The sequence below is a fragment of the Ostrea edulis genome, chromosome 8, assembly GCF_947568905.1.
Source record: "Ostrea edulis chromosome 8, xbOstEdul1.1, whole genome shotgun sequence".
NCBI classification, from domain to species: Eukaryota; Metazoa; Mollusca; class Bivalvia; order Ostreida; family Ostreidae; genus Ostrea; species Ostrea edulis.
The window spans coordinates 479,162-498,863 of record NC_079171.1 but is presented as its reverse complement, the minus strand read 5'-3'; the positions used below and the strand labels follow the sequence as shown (position 1 = coordinate 498,863).

The window sequence follows — 19,702 nt, the reverse complement described above, 5'->3', positions numbered from 1 at the left end:
TAAATCCTGCGGGAGATATATAAAATTTAGATCTGTAGCTCACTGATAAAGATGTTAAATCCTGCGGGAGATATATAGAATTTAGATCTGTAGCTCACTGATAAAGATGTTAAATCCTGTGTGAGATTTATAAAATTTAGATCTGTAGCTGTCTGGGGGAAACATTAGGGTAGATTACACAACTACATGAGGTCCACCGATTGTAAGAGACTCTGTACAGCACAACTAGATTCAGTATAAAGCAGTGGTTATACATACACAACTTTAATCATTAACCAGTAGTCATATTATCATGATTCAGGTTGTATAAAGCAGTGGTTATATTATCATGATTCAGGTTGTATAAAGCAGTGGTTATATTATCATGATTCAGGTTGTATAAAGCAGTGGTCATATTATCATGATTCAGGTTGTATAAAGCAGTAGTCATATTATCATGATTCAGGTTGTATAAAGCAGTGGTTATATTATCATGATTCAGGTTGTATAAAGCAGTAGTCATATTATCATGATTCAGGTTGTATAAAGCAGGTTGTATAAAGCAGTAGTCATATTATCATGATTCAGGTTGTATAAAGCAGTAGTCATATTATCATGATTCAGGTTGTATAAAGCAGTGGTTATATTATCATGATTCAGGTTGTATAAAGCAGTAGTCATATTATCATGATTCAGGTTGTATAAAGCAGTGGTCATATTATCATGATTCAGGTTGTATAAAGCAGTAGTCATATTATCATGATTCAGGTTGTATAAAGCAGTGGTTATATTATCATGATTCAGGTTGTATAAAGCAGTGGTTATATTATCATGATTCAGGTTGTATAAAGCAGTAGTCATATTATCATGATTCAGGTTGTATAAAGCAGTGGTTATATTATCATGATTCAGGTTGTATAAAGCAGTGGTTATATTATCATGATTCAGGTTGTATAAAGCAATGGTTATACATTCAAAACTTTAATCATTATCATGATTCAGTTTGTATGGTCTATTATTTCTTTACTTCATACATATTGAGATGTTATTATCTTATATGTTGTAATCTCTCAGCTTATCATTATGTGGAGGAGAAGGCTTATATATAGGCTCTGCCTGCTGCCCAATCCTCTTGTGTTGTACATAATAAAATACTGTTTGAATTGAATTAGCTTAAAATTTAGAAAAAACTTACAAACATGCTTTCCCCGACATTGGTGTCAAGACATACTTTCAAACATTTATCCCCCCGTTACAGGGACTGGTTCACGATTTTTGATGAAAATATTTTTCATTTTTGATGGTAAACATTAAAAATATAACTCATTTAATGTTGACAGCCAAAATTTTGACCTTCTGAATACAAGTATGAAAGCAATATTTTAGCCTTAAATCTGTTATGTTAACAAAGACTCGAGTCTTTTTATGTAAACAAACAAACAAGTGAAACATTGATTTTGTAACTTTTAGATGACACATTTTACCCCCGAAATGCTTGAAATGTGAAAGATATAATAAAGTTAGATCAATATCCATTTCTTTTGAAAATTTCGTAAACAATAGCATACCGCAATCTTTGTTTATAAAACAAATAATAAACTCTCTAAAATGAGCTTCTGTGATGATGTATAACCTTAATTTTCATTTGAAATCTTTCAAACACATTAGACAGTAGATTTTGATCATTAAAAGTGAAAAACAAAATTTTGAGTAAAATCGTGAATCAGTCCCTTTAAACATGAAAACTTGAAAGCCGGATTACAAAGTCCTGTTAGAAATGGACCCCCCCCCCCCCCCCCCCCCCCCCAGTAAACACGAAAAATCGAAAACCGGATTACAAAGTCATGTTAGGAATGAACACGCCCCCAAAAGCCTGCTTACAAAGTCATGTTAAGAACGGACACCCCCCACCCCCAAAAGCCTGCTTACAAAGTCATGTTAAGAATGGACATGCCCACAAAAGCCTGCTTACAAAGTCATGTTAGGAATGGACACGCCCACAAAAGCCTGCTTACAAATTCATGTTAGGAATGGACAAGTCCCCATGAAATTTTCATTTACTGTTGATGTGTTTGTAGTTGCTGTCCCAAGTCCGGCGGTCAATGTCCGGGCAATGCCCCTGTCACCGCAGTCCATCATTGTGTCCTGGGACCCTCCACGTCAACCCAAGGGCCGAATCATCAAGTACCTCCTCCTCTTCTCTGAAGCAGACAGTCCACAATCCAGTCAGATCGAGGTCACCAGCACTCAAAAACTGCTGACAGGTAACGAGGACAGGGTTACCTCCCCTGCTGGATTCGGTAATCTTCAGCTTTTGTTAGATTGTTAGATGATTCATCGTTTCTCTCCTCTCCAGGGTTGATGGCGTTTCGGGAGTACACATTTCATGTTGTGGCTGTTAATGGGAATGGAGAGGGGATGAGCACCAGGGAGGTATCGGCCAAAACATTCTCCGACAAACCGTCAGAGGCACCGCAGAACGCCACGCTAGAGACAGCTAGCTCCACGGTATGTCCTATAGTGTCTCCTCATAAAGATACTGACAGTGCTGTATAAAGATACTGACAGTGTTGTATAAAGATACTGACAGTCCTGTATAAAGATATTGACAGTGCTGTATAAAGATACTGACAGTCCTGTATAAAGATACTGACAGTGTTGTATAAAGATACTGACAGTCCTGTATAAAGATACTGACAGTCCTGTATAAAGCACCGAGTTTGACTTGTGAACATTCAGTATCAGTCAGCCTCAGGAGTGTATAATAGTTCTTGTTTTATCAGTATCGACCTGCCTCAGGAGTGTATAATAGTTCTTTTTTTATCAGTATCGACCTGCCTCAGGAGTGTATAATAGTTCTTGTTTTATCAGTATTGACCTGCCTTGGGGTTGTATAATACTTCTTTCCGTGTGTTTTCAGTCCCTGATTGTGAGGTGGGATCCACCCCCATTAGATCACCAGAATGGAATTATAACGGGATACAAGATCCGCTACAAAATGCGGGGAGCATCTAGAAACGGAGCAACGGTGACTACAGATGGAAACCGCCGGCTGTACGCACTGACAAACCTGGAGAAGGACTCAGAATACCAGGTGCGGATCTCCGCACTGACCGTGAATGGTAGTGGACCGCTCACACCGAAACTCAAGGCCACCACGTATAAAGATGACCTGGACGGTTAGTATATTGATTATCCAATATAGAGGTCAAAGGTTAAGGAGGTTAAAGGTCATTTTCTCCAAATTTCAGACGTTGGCATGTTAAAGAACCCTCACTGCTGCGGCAGGCGTTGGCATGTTAAAGAACTCTCACTGCTGCGGCAGTAAGTACCATGAATAGGTCAAGATTTGTGGTACTTTCACGTGAAGCATACAAATGGGCAATATGATTTAATATTACAGGATTGTATTGCCCCTGTCTAAGTAGAAATAACTATTATGATTTAATAGTGTAATTTAGAGAAGATATTACAGGATTGTATGGCCCCTGTAGGAATAACACAATGAGAATATAACCTGGCCTGTCAGGTCAAGCTTTGTCTGCAGCTGGTATCCTGTAACCCAGTACTACCTGCCCCTGTAATCCAGTACTACCTGCCCCTGTAACCCAGTACTACCTGTCCCTGTAACCCAGTACTACCTGTCCCTGTAATCCAGTATTACCTGCCCCTGTAACCCAGTACTACCTGCCCCTGTAACCCAGTACTACCCGCCCCTGTAACCCAGTACTACCCGTCCCTGTAATCCAGTACTACCCGTCCCTGTAACCCAGTACTACCTGCTCCTGTAACCCAGTACTACCTGCTCCTGTAACCCAGTACTACCTGTCCCTGTAACCGAGTACTACCTGCCCCTGTAACCCAGAACTACCTGTCCCTGTAACCCAGTACTACCCGCCCCTGTAACTCAGTACTACCCGTCCCTGTAACCCAGTACTACTTGCCCCTGTAACCCAGTACTACCTGCCCCTGTAACCCAGTACTACCTGTCCCTGTAATGCAGTACTACCTGCCCCTGTAACCCAGTACTACCTGCCCCTGTAACCCAGTACTACCTGTCCCTGTAATCCAGTACTACCTGCCCCTGTAACCCAGTACTACCTGTCCCTGTAATCCAGTACTACCTGCCCCTGTAACCCAGTACTACCCACCCCTGTAACCCAGTACTACCTGCCCCTGTAACCCAGTACTACCTGTCCCTGTAACCCAGTACTACCTGTAACCCAGTACTACCTGCCCCTGTAACCCAGTACTACCTGCCCCTGTAACCCAGTACTACCTGCCCCAGGGTCGAATTGTCGGCAACTAAACTGGTATCCTGTAACCCAGTACTACCTGCCCCAGGGTCGAATTGTCAGCAAGTAAACTGGCATCCCCACCAAAAGGTATTGGTGTTGAGGGTGGCTAGACCCCCTGATAGATTGAAAAACAAGGTCTGTCAAAGGGCACCGGTTCAGGAGAGCCAATGGCAGCCATATAACAATGCTGCTGGCTTGTGGTCACCTATTTATAAGAAAGGCTTTAGGAGTAAAGCTCGAAGAAAAATCTGGAGCCGGAGTTCCTAAGGTGGTTTGCTGCTGAACTTCAGCACACATCCAGTACATGATAGTATAATCCTTAGTTAACAATGCGATCTATAGAGAACAAATTTTTTTTTAATTTACATTTTCAGATTATCTTGTTTTTATGAGATTGATCACTGTTTGTTACCTTCACTTTTCTCAGATTATCTTGTTTTTATGAGATTGATCACTGTTTGTTACCTTCACTTTTCTCAGATTATCTTGTTTTTATGAGATTGATCACTGTTACCTTCACTCTTTGGATTTATTTACAGAATCTCGAGTGCCAGATGCTCCACGTAAAGTTCGTGTGACGCCACATGCCACATCGATACGGGTGTCGTGGTCCACCCCACCCCCGGAGTCAAAGATCTTGGTCCGAGAGTACGTTCTTGGGTGGGGGAAAGGCGTACCTGACACTGAGAGTAAAATAGTTGGTCCGGATACTCAAGTTTTCACTATAGAGAATCTGTGTAAGTTACAGTTTATAGCAATGTTATTGATACACTCATTAGAATGTCTGGTGCATTGTGGGTAGACTGTAAACAATGCACTCATTAGAATATCTGGTGCATTGTGGGTAAACTGTAAACAATACAATCATTAGAATATCTGGTGCATTGTGGGTAGACTGTAAACAATGCACTCATTAGAATATCTGGTGCATTGTGGGTAAACTGTAAAGAATACAATCATTAGAATATCTGGTGCATTGTGGGTAGACTAATAAGAAGATATGATGACCTGTTTGTATGTAATGTTGATGTTATCCACTGAGTGATATACTGTTTATATATGTAGTGTTTAATAGTTTCATCTAAAAGTAAGTGAATTTCAATTGTAACCAGCAATTTGATTGTTTGATCAATCTAGGGGATGATATGACACCATATTGTGTTGCTGTAATGATATTGTGTTGCTGTAATGATATTGCTTTGCTTCACATTGTTTTACCAGTGTATTGAGTTTGTTTATTTATTTTTAGTGCCGTCATCGGAATATGTCATAACTGTAAAAGCAAAAAACAACAAAGGCGAAGGGCTGCCACGATACACCACTGCCACCACCACCAAGGAATCAGGTAATTATAGCAACCACGATACACCACCACCACCTAGGAATCAGGTAATTATAGCAACCATGATACACCACCCCCACCGCCACCTAGGAATCGGGTAACTAACTATAGCAACCACAATACACCACCACCACCAAGAATCAGGTAACTATAGCAACCACGATACATCACCGCCACCAGCACAATTTCTTTGGGTGACACCCCCCCCCCCCCCCCCAAACTCCAAGATCATTGTGTGTCTCCTAGTGGAATAATCCAAGGATTGCCGATGGGGAAAAAGTGACACAACAAGTTTTAATCAGTGATACAGAATTTGAAAGCATAGCCTCTGTTGTAATTTATAGCTATAGATTTGATTTGCTTCTAACATAGTGAACTGTAAGGTTTTTTGACTGTTATTATTTGTGAACACTATTGAAATATCATGATTGTGATTGGTCAATAAATGTGTAGTGCCATTTCCTAAATTTTCATGAAAATCGAAGGTTTTACTGATCATGCAGCCACGGTTTGAGGCAGGGTAGGTACTCTTGGACTCGGCTAGTGATGATGCAGTTTTGTGGAATTATAAATTATGTTTGTAAAATTTTGGACAATTTTATACACAAATACAGGACACTTATTCTGGAAAGTTTAGCTGTAAGTAAACCAATCTCAACTATCAATTTAATTGCAACTCAATCCTTTTTAATTGTAAACTTGTGTAGTAAAATGAAGCATTAGAAAATAAAACAGAATTGTTTTGTTTGCAGTGGATGAGTCCTTCACGCCCATGATGCCTCCCGTCGGTTTAAAGACGCACGTTTTGTCGTCGTCCACGATTGTCCTGACGTGGACGGACACTTCGCTGGGAGTGAATCAGATGATACAAGACAACCGCTACTACACCGTCAGGTACCGAGTCGCCTCTAACATGGAAAGTGAAAACAGCAGGTATGTAAATACGCATAGTGAAAGTAACAGGTGGAAAGTGAAAGTAACGTTAACTGTGGACAGTGAAAATAGTATGTGGGGGCGACTTTGGTTTGTACTCGGGGCTACCAAGTTGCAGTTGAACGGAGAGAGTTTCAGCTCTGATGACGTATTGTGACATTTGATTTCTCCGATGACGTATTGACATTTGAACTTTATCCATCACTAACCATGTCTTTTCTGAGAGGTAGTATGTTTACAATATGGCGGTCTTGTAATACTCTAATGCGCAAGTGTCATTTTCTAAACGATGGATGTGTTTGGCTGTAGTTAAATACATGGGAGTAAGAAAAAGCATTGGAATATTTACTGAGTCAATCTGTATTTGGGTATGAACCGAAATCGCCTTAATGTTGATTGATCCTCGTGTGATATCATAGGTTTTTGCAAATATCTTGATAAATTAAACTTTGCGCATGATAGACATATATTTATTCACTGGATAAAGTAAACTATTGATACTGAAAAAGTTAATATTTTCCATAGATAATAAATCATTTATGATTTAAATATATTTTATTTTATGGCAAATTCTGGTATTTGAATTTATTTTATTTCATAAGAAGTTGTGGTATTTTATTTAATTTTATGACAGGTTCTGGTATTTGAATTTATTTTATTTCATAAGAAGTTGTGGTGTTTTATTTAATTTTATGACAGGTTCTGGTATTTGAATTTATTTTATTTCATAAGAAGTTGTGGTATTTTATTTAATTTTATGACAGGTTCTGGTATTTGAATTTATTTTATTTCATAAGAAGTTGTGGTGTTTTATTTAATATTATGACAGGTTCTGGTATTTGAACTCTACGGATCTGAACGCACACATCGACAGCCTTAGGCCAAATACGAGGTATGAATTCGATGTCAAGGTCATTAAAGGTCGACGCCAAAGCCCCTGGAGCATGAAAGAAATCAACACCACACAAGAAGCGGGTAAGTTATCTTTTATTTTTAATTAATCACACAAGAAGCGGGTAAGTTATCTTTCATCTTTAATTAATCAAAACGTTCTTCATTTGCCACCTGTGTAGCAATCGCAGAAGTCTGGGCAGTTTTTGGCCAGTAATGCATAGTAGTTCTAATGTAGCATTACTTTCACTTTTACAATATTGTGAACTTTGACCTTTGTAGCTCCAGGGTCATCCCCTCTAGATCTGACACCTGTACCAAAAGAAAATGACCCCCGAGCTGTGATAATGAACTGGCAGCCTCCCGCCAAACCCAACGGACAGATTACAGGTATGTGTGATTATGACAGATGAGGGAGGAAGACTTTTTTTTTTCATTTTCATTAGCAATAAAATAGATGAGGGAGGTATTTCATTTTGATCCCAAACTTGTCAGAAAAGAAACTTTAAATGCAAAAGTTCTATAACTGAAACATAAACACAGAAGAATATTTGTCCACACATTTTGTTCTTTGTGAGTTCTTCACATTTTGTTCTCTGTTAGCTGTTCACATTTTGTTCTCTGTGAGCTCTTCACATTTTGTTCTCTGTTAGCTCTTCACATTTTGTTCTCTGTGAGCTCTTCACGTTAACTCTTCACATTTTGTTCTCTGTTAGCTCTTCACATTTTGTTCTCTGTGAGCTCTTCACGTTAGCTCTTCACATTTTGTTCTCTGTGAGCTCTTCACATTTTGTTCTCTGTTAACTCTTCACATTTTGTTCTCTGCTAGTTCTTCACATTTTGTTCTCTGTGAGCTCTTCACATTTTGTTCTCTGTGGGCTCTTCACATTTTGTTCTCTGTTAGCTCTTCACATTTTGTTCTCTGTTAGCTCTTCACATTTTGTTCTGTTAGTTCTTCACATTTTGTTCTCTGTTAGCTCTTCACATTTTGTTCTTCACATTTTGTTCTCTGTTAACTCTTCACATTTTGTTCTCTGTGAGCTCTTCACATTTTGTTCTGTTAGTTCTTCACATTTTGTTCTCTGTTAACTCTTCACATTTTGTTCTCTGTTAGCTCTTCACATTTTGTTCTGTTAGTTCTTCACATTTTGTTCTCTGTTAACTCTTCACATTTTGTTCTTCACATTTTGTTCTCTGTGAGCTCTTCACATTTTGTTCTCTGTTAACTCTTCACATTTTGTTCTCTGTGAGTTCTTCACATTTTGTTCTTTGTGAGCTCTTCACATTTTGTTCTGTTAGTTCTTCACATTTTGTTCTCTGTTAGCTCTTCACATTTTTCCTTCCCTGATGTAATGGCTTATCACAGGGACTGTTGCCACAACTTTATTTGTAATAATCGTGGGGTCGCAATCATTTTAGGTCTTGTCAATCGCAACAGAAATTATCTACACAGTAAATATATTTAATTTATCTGGACAGTTAGTAAATACATGTATGTATACAAGTGTAATTTATCCAGAGTTATTAAGTGTATATGAATTATTTACAATGTAAGTCAGATATAAAACTTACCTAGACATTAAGCAAATGGTATTATTTATTTACACAGCTGGTCTCAGATATTTCTACATAGTAAATCCTAAGAATCTGAGAAAGGAAGTCTCATCTTATGTCTTGTTAAATGGTAAACAATGTTTGTTGCTAGGTTACTTAGTATTCTACACCACAGACGCCAAACAAAATTTACGTGAATGGGTAGTAGACGGTGTTTTGGAAGGTGACGAATTGTCAGCGACCATAAAACGACTGACACCATCAACGACATATTATTTCAAAGTCCAGGCAAGAAACAGTAAAGGGTACGGACCTCTGTCAGAGACTGTCATCTACAAAACTCCGAAAGGTGAGTGAAAACCTACGTACATCTACAAAAATCTGAAAGGTGAGTGAAAATCAATGTACAATTACAAAACTCTGACAGTGAGTAAAGTCAATGTTCAATTACAAAACTCCGAAAGGTGAGGGAAAACCTACGTACATCTACAAAAATCTGAAAGGTGAGTGAAAATCTACGTACATCTACAAAACTCCGAAAGGTGAGTGAAAATCGACATACAATTGCAAAAGTCCAAAAAGGTGAGTGACAGCCAAGGCTACTGACAAACAAGTTGATGCTCCAGGGGTTTCAACAGTCTTGTTTAAAGTAAGAACTATTTCCTTGTCTAATTGGAGAGATAAATATTTCCCTTGTCTAATGAAAAAGAGAAATCTTTCCCTTGTCTAGTGGAAGAGAAAACATTTCCTTTGTCTAGTGGAAGAGAAAAACATTTCCTTTGTCTAGTGGAAGAGAAAAACATTTCCTTTGTATAGTGAGAGAGAGAGAAATATTTCTTTTATATAGTGAGAGAGAGAAAAACATTTCCCTTGTCTAGTGAGAGAGAGAAATATTTCCTCTGTATAGTGAGAGAGAAACATTTCCTTTGTCTTGTGAGAGAGAGAAACATTTCCTTTGTCTAGTTAGTGAGAGAGAAACATTTCCTCTGTACAGTGAGAGATGGGAACATATTTCCTCTGTATAGTGAGAGAGGGGAACATATTTCCTCTGTATAGTGAGAGATGGGAACATACATGTATTTCCTCTGTATAGTGAGAGAGGGGAACATATTTCCCCTGTATAGTGAGAGATGGGAACATATTTCCCCTGCCAAGTGGATGAGGAGCATTGGGTGGATTTTACATTGAGTGGATTTTACATTGGGTGGGTTTTATGTGTAGCAAGTATTCTGAAACGCTTCATTGTCTGAAGGTAAAGGTAGCTTTTGTCTTTTGTCATGAAGGCTAAGCAGTCTTACATTGTTTTATATAAGTTGTTTGTACACGATCTGGTAGCACGCATGTCTTGTGTTTGGGTAAGGGGAGTCATGTGAATAAGAAAGTTTGTTTACAGACAGACCAAAAAACATGACTAGTGTGTATCCTGACTTTATTGACCATGAACAGGTTTAATCTGAACAGTTAATATTGTGAGATATTGACCATGAACAGGTTCAATCTGAACAGTTAATATTGTGAGACATTGACTATGGACTGGTTTAATCTGAACAGTTTATATTGTGAGACATTGACTATGGACTGGTTTAATCTGAACAGTTTATATTGTGAGACATTGACCATGAACAGGTTTAATCTGAACAGTTAATATTGTGAGACATTGACTATGGACTGGTTTAATCTGAACAGTTTATATTGTGAGACATTGACTATGGACTGGTTTAATCTGAACAGTTAATATTGTGAGACATTGACTATGGACAGGTTTGATCTGAACAGTTAATATTGTGAGACATTGACCGTGGACTGGTTTAATCTGAACAGTTAATATTGTGAGACATTGACCATGAAGAGGTTTAATCTGAACAGTTAATATTGTGAGACATTGACTATGGACTGGTTTAATCTGAAGTTAATATTGTGAGACATTGACTATGGACTGGTTTAATCTGAACAGTTAATATTGTGAGACATTGACCATGAACAGGTTTAATCTGAACAGTTAATATTGTGAGACATTGACAATGAACAGTTAATATTGTGAGACATTGACCGTGGACTGGTTTAATTTACTGTGTACATTGAATACACTCTTATAGTCAGAAGTAGAACTGTCAATGTTTAGCCTGAACAGTTAATATTGTGAGACATTGACCATGAAGAGGTTTAATCTGAACAGTTAATATTGTGAGACATTGACTATGGACTGGTTTAATCTGAAGTTAATATTGTGCGACATTGACTATGGACTGGTTTAATCTGAACAGTTAATATTGTGAGACATTGACCATGAACAGGTTTAATCTGAACAGTTAATATTGTGAGACATTGACAATGAACAGTTAATATTGTGAGACATTGACCGTGGACTGGTTTAATTTACTGTGTACATTGAATACACTCTTATAGTCAGAAGTAGAACTGTCAATGTTTAGCCTGAACAGTTAATATTGTGAGACATTGACCATGAAGAGGTTTAATCTGAACAGTTAATATTGTGAGACATTGACTATGGACTGGTTTAATCTGAAGTTAATATTGTGCGACATTGACTATGGACTGGTTTAATCTGAACAGTTAATATTGTGAGACATTGACCATGAACAGGTTTAATCTGAACAGTTAATATTGTGAGACATTGACAATGAACAGTTAATATTGTGAGACATTGACCGTGGACTGGTTTAATTTACTGTGTACATTGAATACACTCTTATAGTCAGAAGTAGAACTGTCAATGTTTAGCCTGAACAGTTAATATTGTGAGACATTGACCGTGGACTGGTTTAATTTACTGTGTACATTGAACACACTCTTATAGTCAGAAGTAGAACTGTCAATGTTTAGCTTGGTGAAGGTTTTTATCACCTTTCTCACAAAAGTTTTCAAAAAGGCCATGGGAAATTTGTTCAGCAATTATCTGAGTATGAAAGATGTTGAAACACAGATGTAGCCATTTCATTAACGTCGTGAGACACAGATGTAGCCATTTCATTAACGTCGTGAGACACAGATAAAGTCATTACTGACCACATTAACATCGTGATCCTGTGTCTCTGACTTATTTTATCATTGTTTTCTTTGTAGATGTATTGATTTGATATCTGCCAACTTTTTGTTGAAGTATCTTGAAGAACTCCTCAACTGAATAAAGAAACAAATAGTTAATTTCTCCATGTTAAAACTCAACAATTTTTATTCATGCAATTTTTGAATGTTAAATTTGCAACACCACACGATTAAAATTTAGGCTAATTAATGCTTAAAATTTAAGCTATAATGATGCATTGCCACTACACAATTAAATTGTTAAAAATCCTGCTTTTACGGTAGTTAATTTCCCAACGTTGAAAGCTCAGCGATTTTTTACTCATTTTACACTACAGGATGATAGTGTTAAATCTAGGATCTAGAGAGGGCACACATATCATGTCATGTGTTCAAAAGGGCACTTTTCGTCGCGGCGAGACAATTTCAGGGCACTTTTATTCTATCATACTATGATAGTAATAGAATGATCATTTAGCCTCTTTAAAAGTTAATACCTGCTGCTTTTATTTTAAACTTTTCAATCAACCTTGTGAAATAAAGAACAATTGTTTATATTAACAGATATTTTAAAAAAAATTATAGAGAAAAAAGGGCATGATGCGTTGTCATATCGAAGACCAGTGATTGGTACCCATCCAATCGCTCAATGTTAAATTTGCAATTAAGATTTAAATTGAATTTCAAAATTATAGATTAAATTGAAATTTAGGTTGTCTAGAAAACTTTTGTGAAATTGGTGTGCACTGATTTTTGTATCAGAACAGGGGTGTACTAAAGTTTGTACCAGTATAGGTTTGTACTAAAGTTAATTACTAACAGTATTGCTGTTTGTGGCATGTTTGTAGCGGATGGCAGTGGTGGCGGGCAGATTGACCCAGACTATCCCCCTGTCGGTGTCGGAGATGACAAAATTCCACCCCACGATATTATACCACAGTCGCCCAAACCAGAAGGTAACCATAGTAACTGTAGTAAAGAAGGAGAAGTCACTCTAAAATTTATAGGTGTATCCTATTTTCCTGATGTCGGCATCAATGTCACGGATGTAGTAAAATTCATGAATTTTGGAAGCTTAAACAATTTCAAGTTTTCTTTTAGAGAGCGAGTTTCTGAACTTTATTTTGTGTTTTGTCCCAGTGTTACGTTATTTTAGAGATGGGGAGATAATTCAGTACTAGATAGAGATCTGTAAAACTCTGTGTTATAGTAGGGAGGATAGAGATGGGGAGATAACTCTAGATAGAGATATGTAAAACTCTGAGTTATAGGAGGGAGGATAGAGATGGGGAGATAACTCTAGATAGAGATATGTAAAACTCTGAGTTATAATAGGGAGGATAGAGATGGGGAGATAACTCTAGATAGAGATCTGTAAAACTCTGTGTTGTAGTAGGGAGGATGGAGATGGGGAGATAACTCTAGATAGACATGTGTAAAACTCTGAGTTATAGTAGGGAGGATAGAGACCTCCATCTAAACTTTAAATTTACAGTCCATCATTTTCTGTGCATGTTGGAGTTATCTTTCCATATTTATCATATTGCTATCAATTAATTCTTCACTCAGGAGTAGTGCAGGAAATATATCCAAATTATTTTCATATTGAATTATTATGATTGTATACAGTCATGTCTACCGATTCACGAATGGTTCCATACTATCTCAATATACGAACTTCAGAATCTCAAACATAGATGTCTCAATACCCTAGATATGTCAGAGTGAGCTCAAATCTCAAACATAGATGTCTCAATACCCTAGATATGTCAGAGTGAGCTCAAATCTCCAACATAGATGTCTCAATACCCTAGATATGTTAAGGTGAGCTCGAATCTCAAACATAGATGTCTCAATACCCTAGATACAAAGTGAGCTGTAATCTCAAATATAGATGTCTCAATACTCTAGACATGTCAAAGTGAGCTTGCATCTCATAGATGTCTCAGATACCCTAGACATGTCAAAGTGAGCTCGAATCTCAAATATAGATGTCTCAGATATCCTAGACATGTCAAAGTGAGCTGGAATCTCAAATATAGATGTCTCAATACCCTAGAAATATAGATGTCTCAATACCCTAGATATGTCAGAGTGAGCTCGAATCTCAAATATAGATGTCTCAATACCCTAGATATGTCAAAGTGAGCTTACATCTCATAGATGTCTCAGATACCCTAGACATGTCAAAGTGAGCTCGAATCTCAAATATAGATGTCTCAATACCCTAGATATGTCAAAGTGAGCTTGCATCTCATAGATGTCTCAATACCCTAGATATGTCAGAGTGAGCTCGAATCTCAAACATAGATGTCTCAATACCCTAGATATGTCAGAGTGAGCTCGAATCTCAAATATAGATGTCTCAATACCCTAGATATGTCAGAGTGAGCTCGAATCTCAAACATAGATGTCTCAATACCCTAGATATGTCAAAGTGAGCTCGAATCTCAAATATAGATGTCTCAATACCCTAGATATGTCAAAGTGAGCTTGCATCTCATAGATGTCTCAGATACCCTAGATATGTCAGAGTGAGCTCGAATCTCAAATATAGATGTCTCAATACCCTAAGTATGTCAAAGTGAGCTGACATCTCATAGATGTCTCAGATATTCTAGATACAAAGTGAGCTGGAAGTTCTTATTACATTAATTCTCTTTTATTTATTCTAACATGAATATCTTGAACCTTCTGATGTCTTGAAGTTTTTTCTCAGCCAGGGTTAGTTTGAGATAATGAGGTCTGACTACCTGGATATATGACATTTAGTGTCTACTTGTACAGATGTTTGAGATATCAAGGTTTGACTGTACCAGGATATATGACATTTAATGTCTACTTGTACAGTTATTTGAGATAATGAGGTTGGACTGTACCAGGATATATGACATTTAGTGTCTACTTGTACAGATGTTTGAGATAATGAGGTTTGACTGTACCTGAATATATGACATGTAGTGTCTACTTGTACAGATGTTTGAGATATCAAGGTTTGGCTGTACCTGAATATATGACATGTAGTGTCTACTTGTACAGATGTTTGAGATATCAAGGTTTGACTGTACCTGAATATATGACATGTAGTGTCTACTTGTACAGATGTTTGAGATATCAAGGTTTGACTGTACCTGAATATATGACATGTAGTGTAGTGTCTACTTGTACAGATGTTTGAGATATCAAGGTTTGACTGTACCTGGGTATGTGACATGTATTGTTTATTCTTGTACAGATGATCGGAACAGTGACGGACGGAGGGGAGGTAACTCTGAGGGTGGACTGCCTACAGGAATCATGAATATCATCATCGCCTCTGTCGTTGGGGCGACGTTTTGTATCGTAATTATTGTAGTAGCCGTCGTGTGCTGCCGGAGGCGGGAAAGCGAGCAACGACTAAAACGACAGTATGTATCTATTGACTGTAGTGTATAATTGAATGTTACAATAAGCCCATGTGTAGAGAGGAGATTAAATGCCATTTCTTAGCTAACAACAGGCTCCGGGATCATGAAACTGTCTTAAAGTTAAGTCAAAATTTTGACTTTAAATTAAGATTTGAACTTAGCTAAGATTGCTGACTTAAATGGATCACAAAACGAACTTAAGCAAATCTTAACTAAGATTGTCTTAACTTAAGTCTAAGTCTAGAATCTTAAATTGCTATAGCAACAAGGAACTCTTTTGCGTAGAGGTAACAAAAAAATAAAAAAAAATAAATGACTTAAAGTTAAACAACATAGTCAGTGTCTAAAACGTCTAGTTTATGATCACTAATGCTGACGCAGGCAAACACCCCCCCCCCCCCCCCCCCCTTTATTAAAAAGAAACTTATTTTCGTTATTACATACATGTGCATACAAATTTTGATGTATTGACCCCGTCGCCTCCCTGTTTCTAAAAGTAGTAATTAATGAAAGTAGAAATGTAAGAGTGACTGAAGCGATAATTTTATTAAATTCAATGCCTTTATTTATTTTGTCGACTGTGTGCGTACATGTAGCAAAGAAGGATAACTCTAATTAATTTCAAATTCGGGCTCGGACTGCACATTATTCGTGTACAAATGCAGACTGCAAGTAATGATTGTTTTCTTCTTCCACATATTGTCAACAAACTCAGTCAGGTAAATACATGTACTTTTGTAGTCGTAACTTTTTAGTGAAACGGTCGTATGTGTTCGTGCTACTTTCACATTTACATCTACTTTACGAACTACGATCAAGCAGTGAAACGGACAATCGGGCGATCAATCCTGCGATATTTTGATCACATAAGAAGTCATATTTATGCCTATATATTTGAAAACGCCCGCTCTCAATTTTTCTAGGCTAGCGGTGTTACTTTTCGATTACATGGATTTGACTTTTTTTCCTGTAAACAAACTTTATGTCAATACTCTGCTTATAGATTTCATTATATGATTTTCAACGTCAAGATCCTGTTTTCGATCTACCGACAGTCTATTGTTTCTTAAATAAATGATTTGTCCACTTCATGGTAGGGACAGACATCTTCAACGACGGACATCACGTTAATTTTCTCTTACTCGCCTCAAAAATGCAATCAGCACGGCCATTTTGAACGAACTTAGCGATAGTCTTAGAAATTTAAGACAGCTCCAAGGCAGTCTTAAAATTTAAGACAAAATACCAATCTTAAGCCTAAGTGATTTTTTTGTGATCCACTTTAAGACCAGTCTTAAGATTTAAGTGCAACTTTATTGATTTAAGACAATCTTAAAGTTTAAGACAGTTTCATGATCCCGGAGCTAGATGTTTTAATGTACTTGTAGGTATATTTTTGTATAGATGTACAGTCTACTTGGGATATATTGATATTCAGGGGGACTTAAATTGTTCATTATGTTCAAAGTTCAATATAACCAATGTTGAATTCTATAGGTAATGTTACTGGGGATATATTTTTACTTCAATGTAACATATGCCAGTCTTGGTAGCTCAGTGGAAGAGCGTTCACTGTGTAAATAGGGGATCAATCTGCATGGCAGCATCAATTCTAGGTTGCTTCTTTGCGAAGCGCTCTGTATTTAGAAGTGAGAATCACAGGTCTTTCAGATATGACCTTCAAATCTGGGGTCTCATATCGCGGCAGGCACTGGTATGTTAAAGAACCCTCGCTGCTACTGTCATGATGAGAGTTAAGCATAGGTTGAAATTTGTGTTACTTCCCCTACAGCTGGTGATGTTTCAATGTCTGTGTGAGACGTAAATCAAGCTATAACGATTAGTTCAATATTAGTGACTTTAATATAAGTGGAATAAACTGTACAGGTATAGATGTCAGAGGTATGGTGTAGCAGAACAATTGGTTCAGTATTAGTGACTTCAATATAAGTGGAATAAACTGTTCAGGTATAGATGTCGGAGGTATGGTGTAGCAGAACGATTAGTTCAATATTAGTGACTTTAATATAAGTGGAATAAACTGTTCAGGTATAGATGTCGGAGGTATGGTGTAGCAGAACGATTAGTTCAATATTAGTGACTTTAATATAAGTGGAATAAACTGTACAGGTATAGATGTCAGAGGTATAGTGTAGCAGAAAATAAACCTGTTAATATTTCTTGTAGAGCACAACAAAATCAGCAGTCTCCTTTGAAGGGAAAAGGTCAAGGTCGTGACCTGAAGCCTCCTGACCTCTGGATCCATGACAACATGGAGATGAAAAACATAGACAAAGGACAGAGGAGTGAGTCGACCCTGACGATGAGTACGACTCGAAGAAGTTCCAACGATTACCGGTCAATGGACGACCTTCCGCCTTACCACGACGAGAGAAGTAAGATTACATTCCCCTGTTATCTCGTGATTATTATTGATCACGAGAAGATTACATTCCCCCATTATCTCGTAATTATTATTGATCACGAGAAGATTACATTATATTCCCCCGTTATACTGTTGTAATTATTATTGATCACGAGAGGATTACATTATATTCCCCCGTTGTCTTGTAATTATTATTCATCACGAGAGGATTACATTATATTCCCCCGTTGTCTTGTAATTATTATTCATCACGAGAAGATTACATTATATTCCCCGTTATCTTGTTATTATTATTGATCACGAGAGGATTACATTATATTCCCCCGTTGTCTTGTAATTATTATTCATCACGAGAAGATTACATTATATTCCCCCGTTGTCTTGTAATTATTATTCATCACGAGAAGATTACATTATATTCCCCCGTTGTCTTGTAATTATTATTCATCACGAGAAGATTACATTATATTCCCCCGTTATCTTGTAATTATTATTGATCACAAGAAGATTACATTATATTGCCCCGTGATACTGTTGTAATTATTATTGATCACGAGAAGATTACATTATATTCCCCCGTTATCTTGTAATTATTATTGATCATGACAATATTACATTATATTCCCCCGTTATACTGTTGTAATTATTATTGATCACGAGAAGATTACATTATATTCCCCCGTTATACTGTAATTATTATTGATCACGAGAAGTTTACATTATATTCCCCCGTTATACTGTAATTATTATTGATCAGGAGAAGATTACATTATATTCCTCCGTTATACTGTTGTAATTTTTATTTATCACGAGAAGATTACATTATATTCCCCCATTATCTTGTAATTATTATTGATCATGACAAGATTACATTATATTCCCCCGTTATACTGTTGTAATTATTATTGATCACGAGAAAATTACATTATATTCCCCCGTTATACTGTTGTAATTATTATTGATCACGAGAAGATTACATTATATTCCCCCGTTGTACTGTAATTATTATTGATCAGGAGAAGATTACCTTATATTCCCCTGTTATCTTGTAATTATTATTGATCACGAGAAGATTACATTATATTCCCCTGTTATCTTGTAATTATTATTGATCACGAGAAGATTACATTATATTCCCCGTTATCTTGTAATTATTATTGATCACGAGAAGTTTACATAATATTCCCCTGTTATCTTGTAATTATTATTGATCCTGTTGTTAGAATTATTATTGATGATGAGAAATAATATTACATTATGCACTTGAAATCTCATATTTGGTCAACTTGTTTTCGGTTTTGACATTATTTGTCTTCCAATTTCTTTAGTATGCAATGTTGAATTTACAATTGATGAAAAAGCTGTTTATCAAGGTCAAGGTCAAATATGCCATCGTACTTGAGAAAATCATGTTGCTTGTAGCAGACATGATTTCTCTCCTCTTTAAAGTGGAATGGAAAAATCTGTTCTCTATTTAACAATCCTGCTTCCGGAAATTTCTAGTAAGTTGTTCAATAAATTTCACCGTTTATGAATCTAATTGTTATGGAATATCTGGTTTTGACTTTGAATTTTACATAGCAGTCAGTATTTCCTCATTGATTGGTTGAATCATTATGATATCACCCAATCAACAGAATGTACAGATTGTAAACAAAAATGTTCGCAAAAGTAGTACAAAGAGAGGACAGTAATGTTTAAGTCCACTGACAAGGTCCAGCTTTTGAAGAACCTTTTAGTCAAGTGTTGGTGGATTGCATAGGACTAGGTTAGGGAACCAATACTTACTATTATTGGCATTTTTGTAAAGCTTAAAACCTCAAAATTGGTTCACAGAATAAATTTTCCGAAAGAAGATAATTTAATT

General features: G+C 36.8%; 1 protein-coding gene across 8 annotated transcripts in view; it reads left to right on the top strand.

The window, feature by feature from the left end:
* LOC125662076 (neogenin-like) overlaps positions 1 to 19,702 on the top strand; it is a 60,508-nt gene that overhangs the window by 26,654 nt on the left and 14,152 nt on the right. For all 8 annotated transcript variants that reach the window (XM_056147812.1, XM_056147819.1, XM_056147815.1 and 5 more), the window contains exons 10-21: positions 2,058 to 2,243; positions 2,336 to 2,487; positions 2,900 to 3,158; positions 4,817 to 5,014; positions 5,527 to 5,622; positions 6,372 to 6,552; positions 7,382 to 7,527; positions 7,726 to 7,833; positions 9,149 to 9,346; positions 12,891 to 12,998; positions 15,278 to 15,449; positions 17,637 to 17,845. In XM_056147812.1, the coding sequence (XP_056003787.1) occupies positions 2,058 to 2,243; positions 2,336 to 2,487; positions 2,900 to 3,158; positions 4,817 to 5,014; positions 5,527 to 5,622; positions 6,372 to 6,552; positions 7,382 to 7,527; positions 7,726 to 7,833; positions 9,149 to 9,346; positions 12,891 to 12,998; positions 15,278 to 15,449; positions 17,637 to 17,845 (2,013 nt within the window). The remainder of the gene's footprint in view (positions 1 to 2,057; positions 2,244 to 2,335; positions 2,488 to 2,899; positions 3,159 to 4,816; positions 5,015 to 5,526; positions 5,623 to 6,371; positions 6,553 to 7,381; positions 7,528 to 7,725; positions 7,834 to 9,148; positions 9,347 to 12,890; positions 12,999 to 15,277; positions 15,450 to 17,636; positions 17,846 to 19,702) is intronic.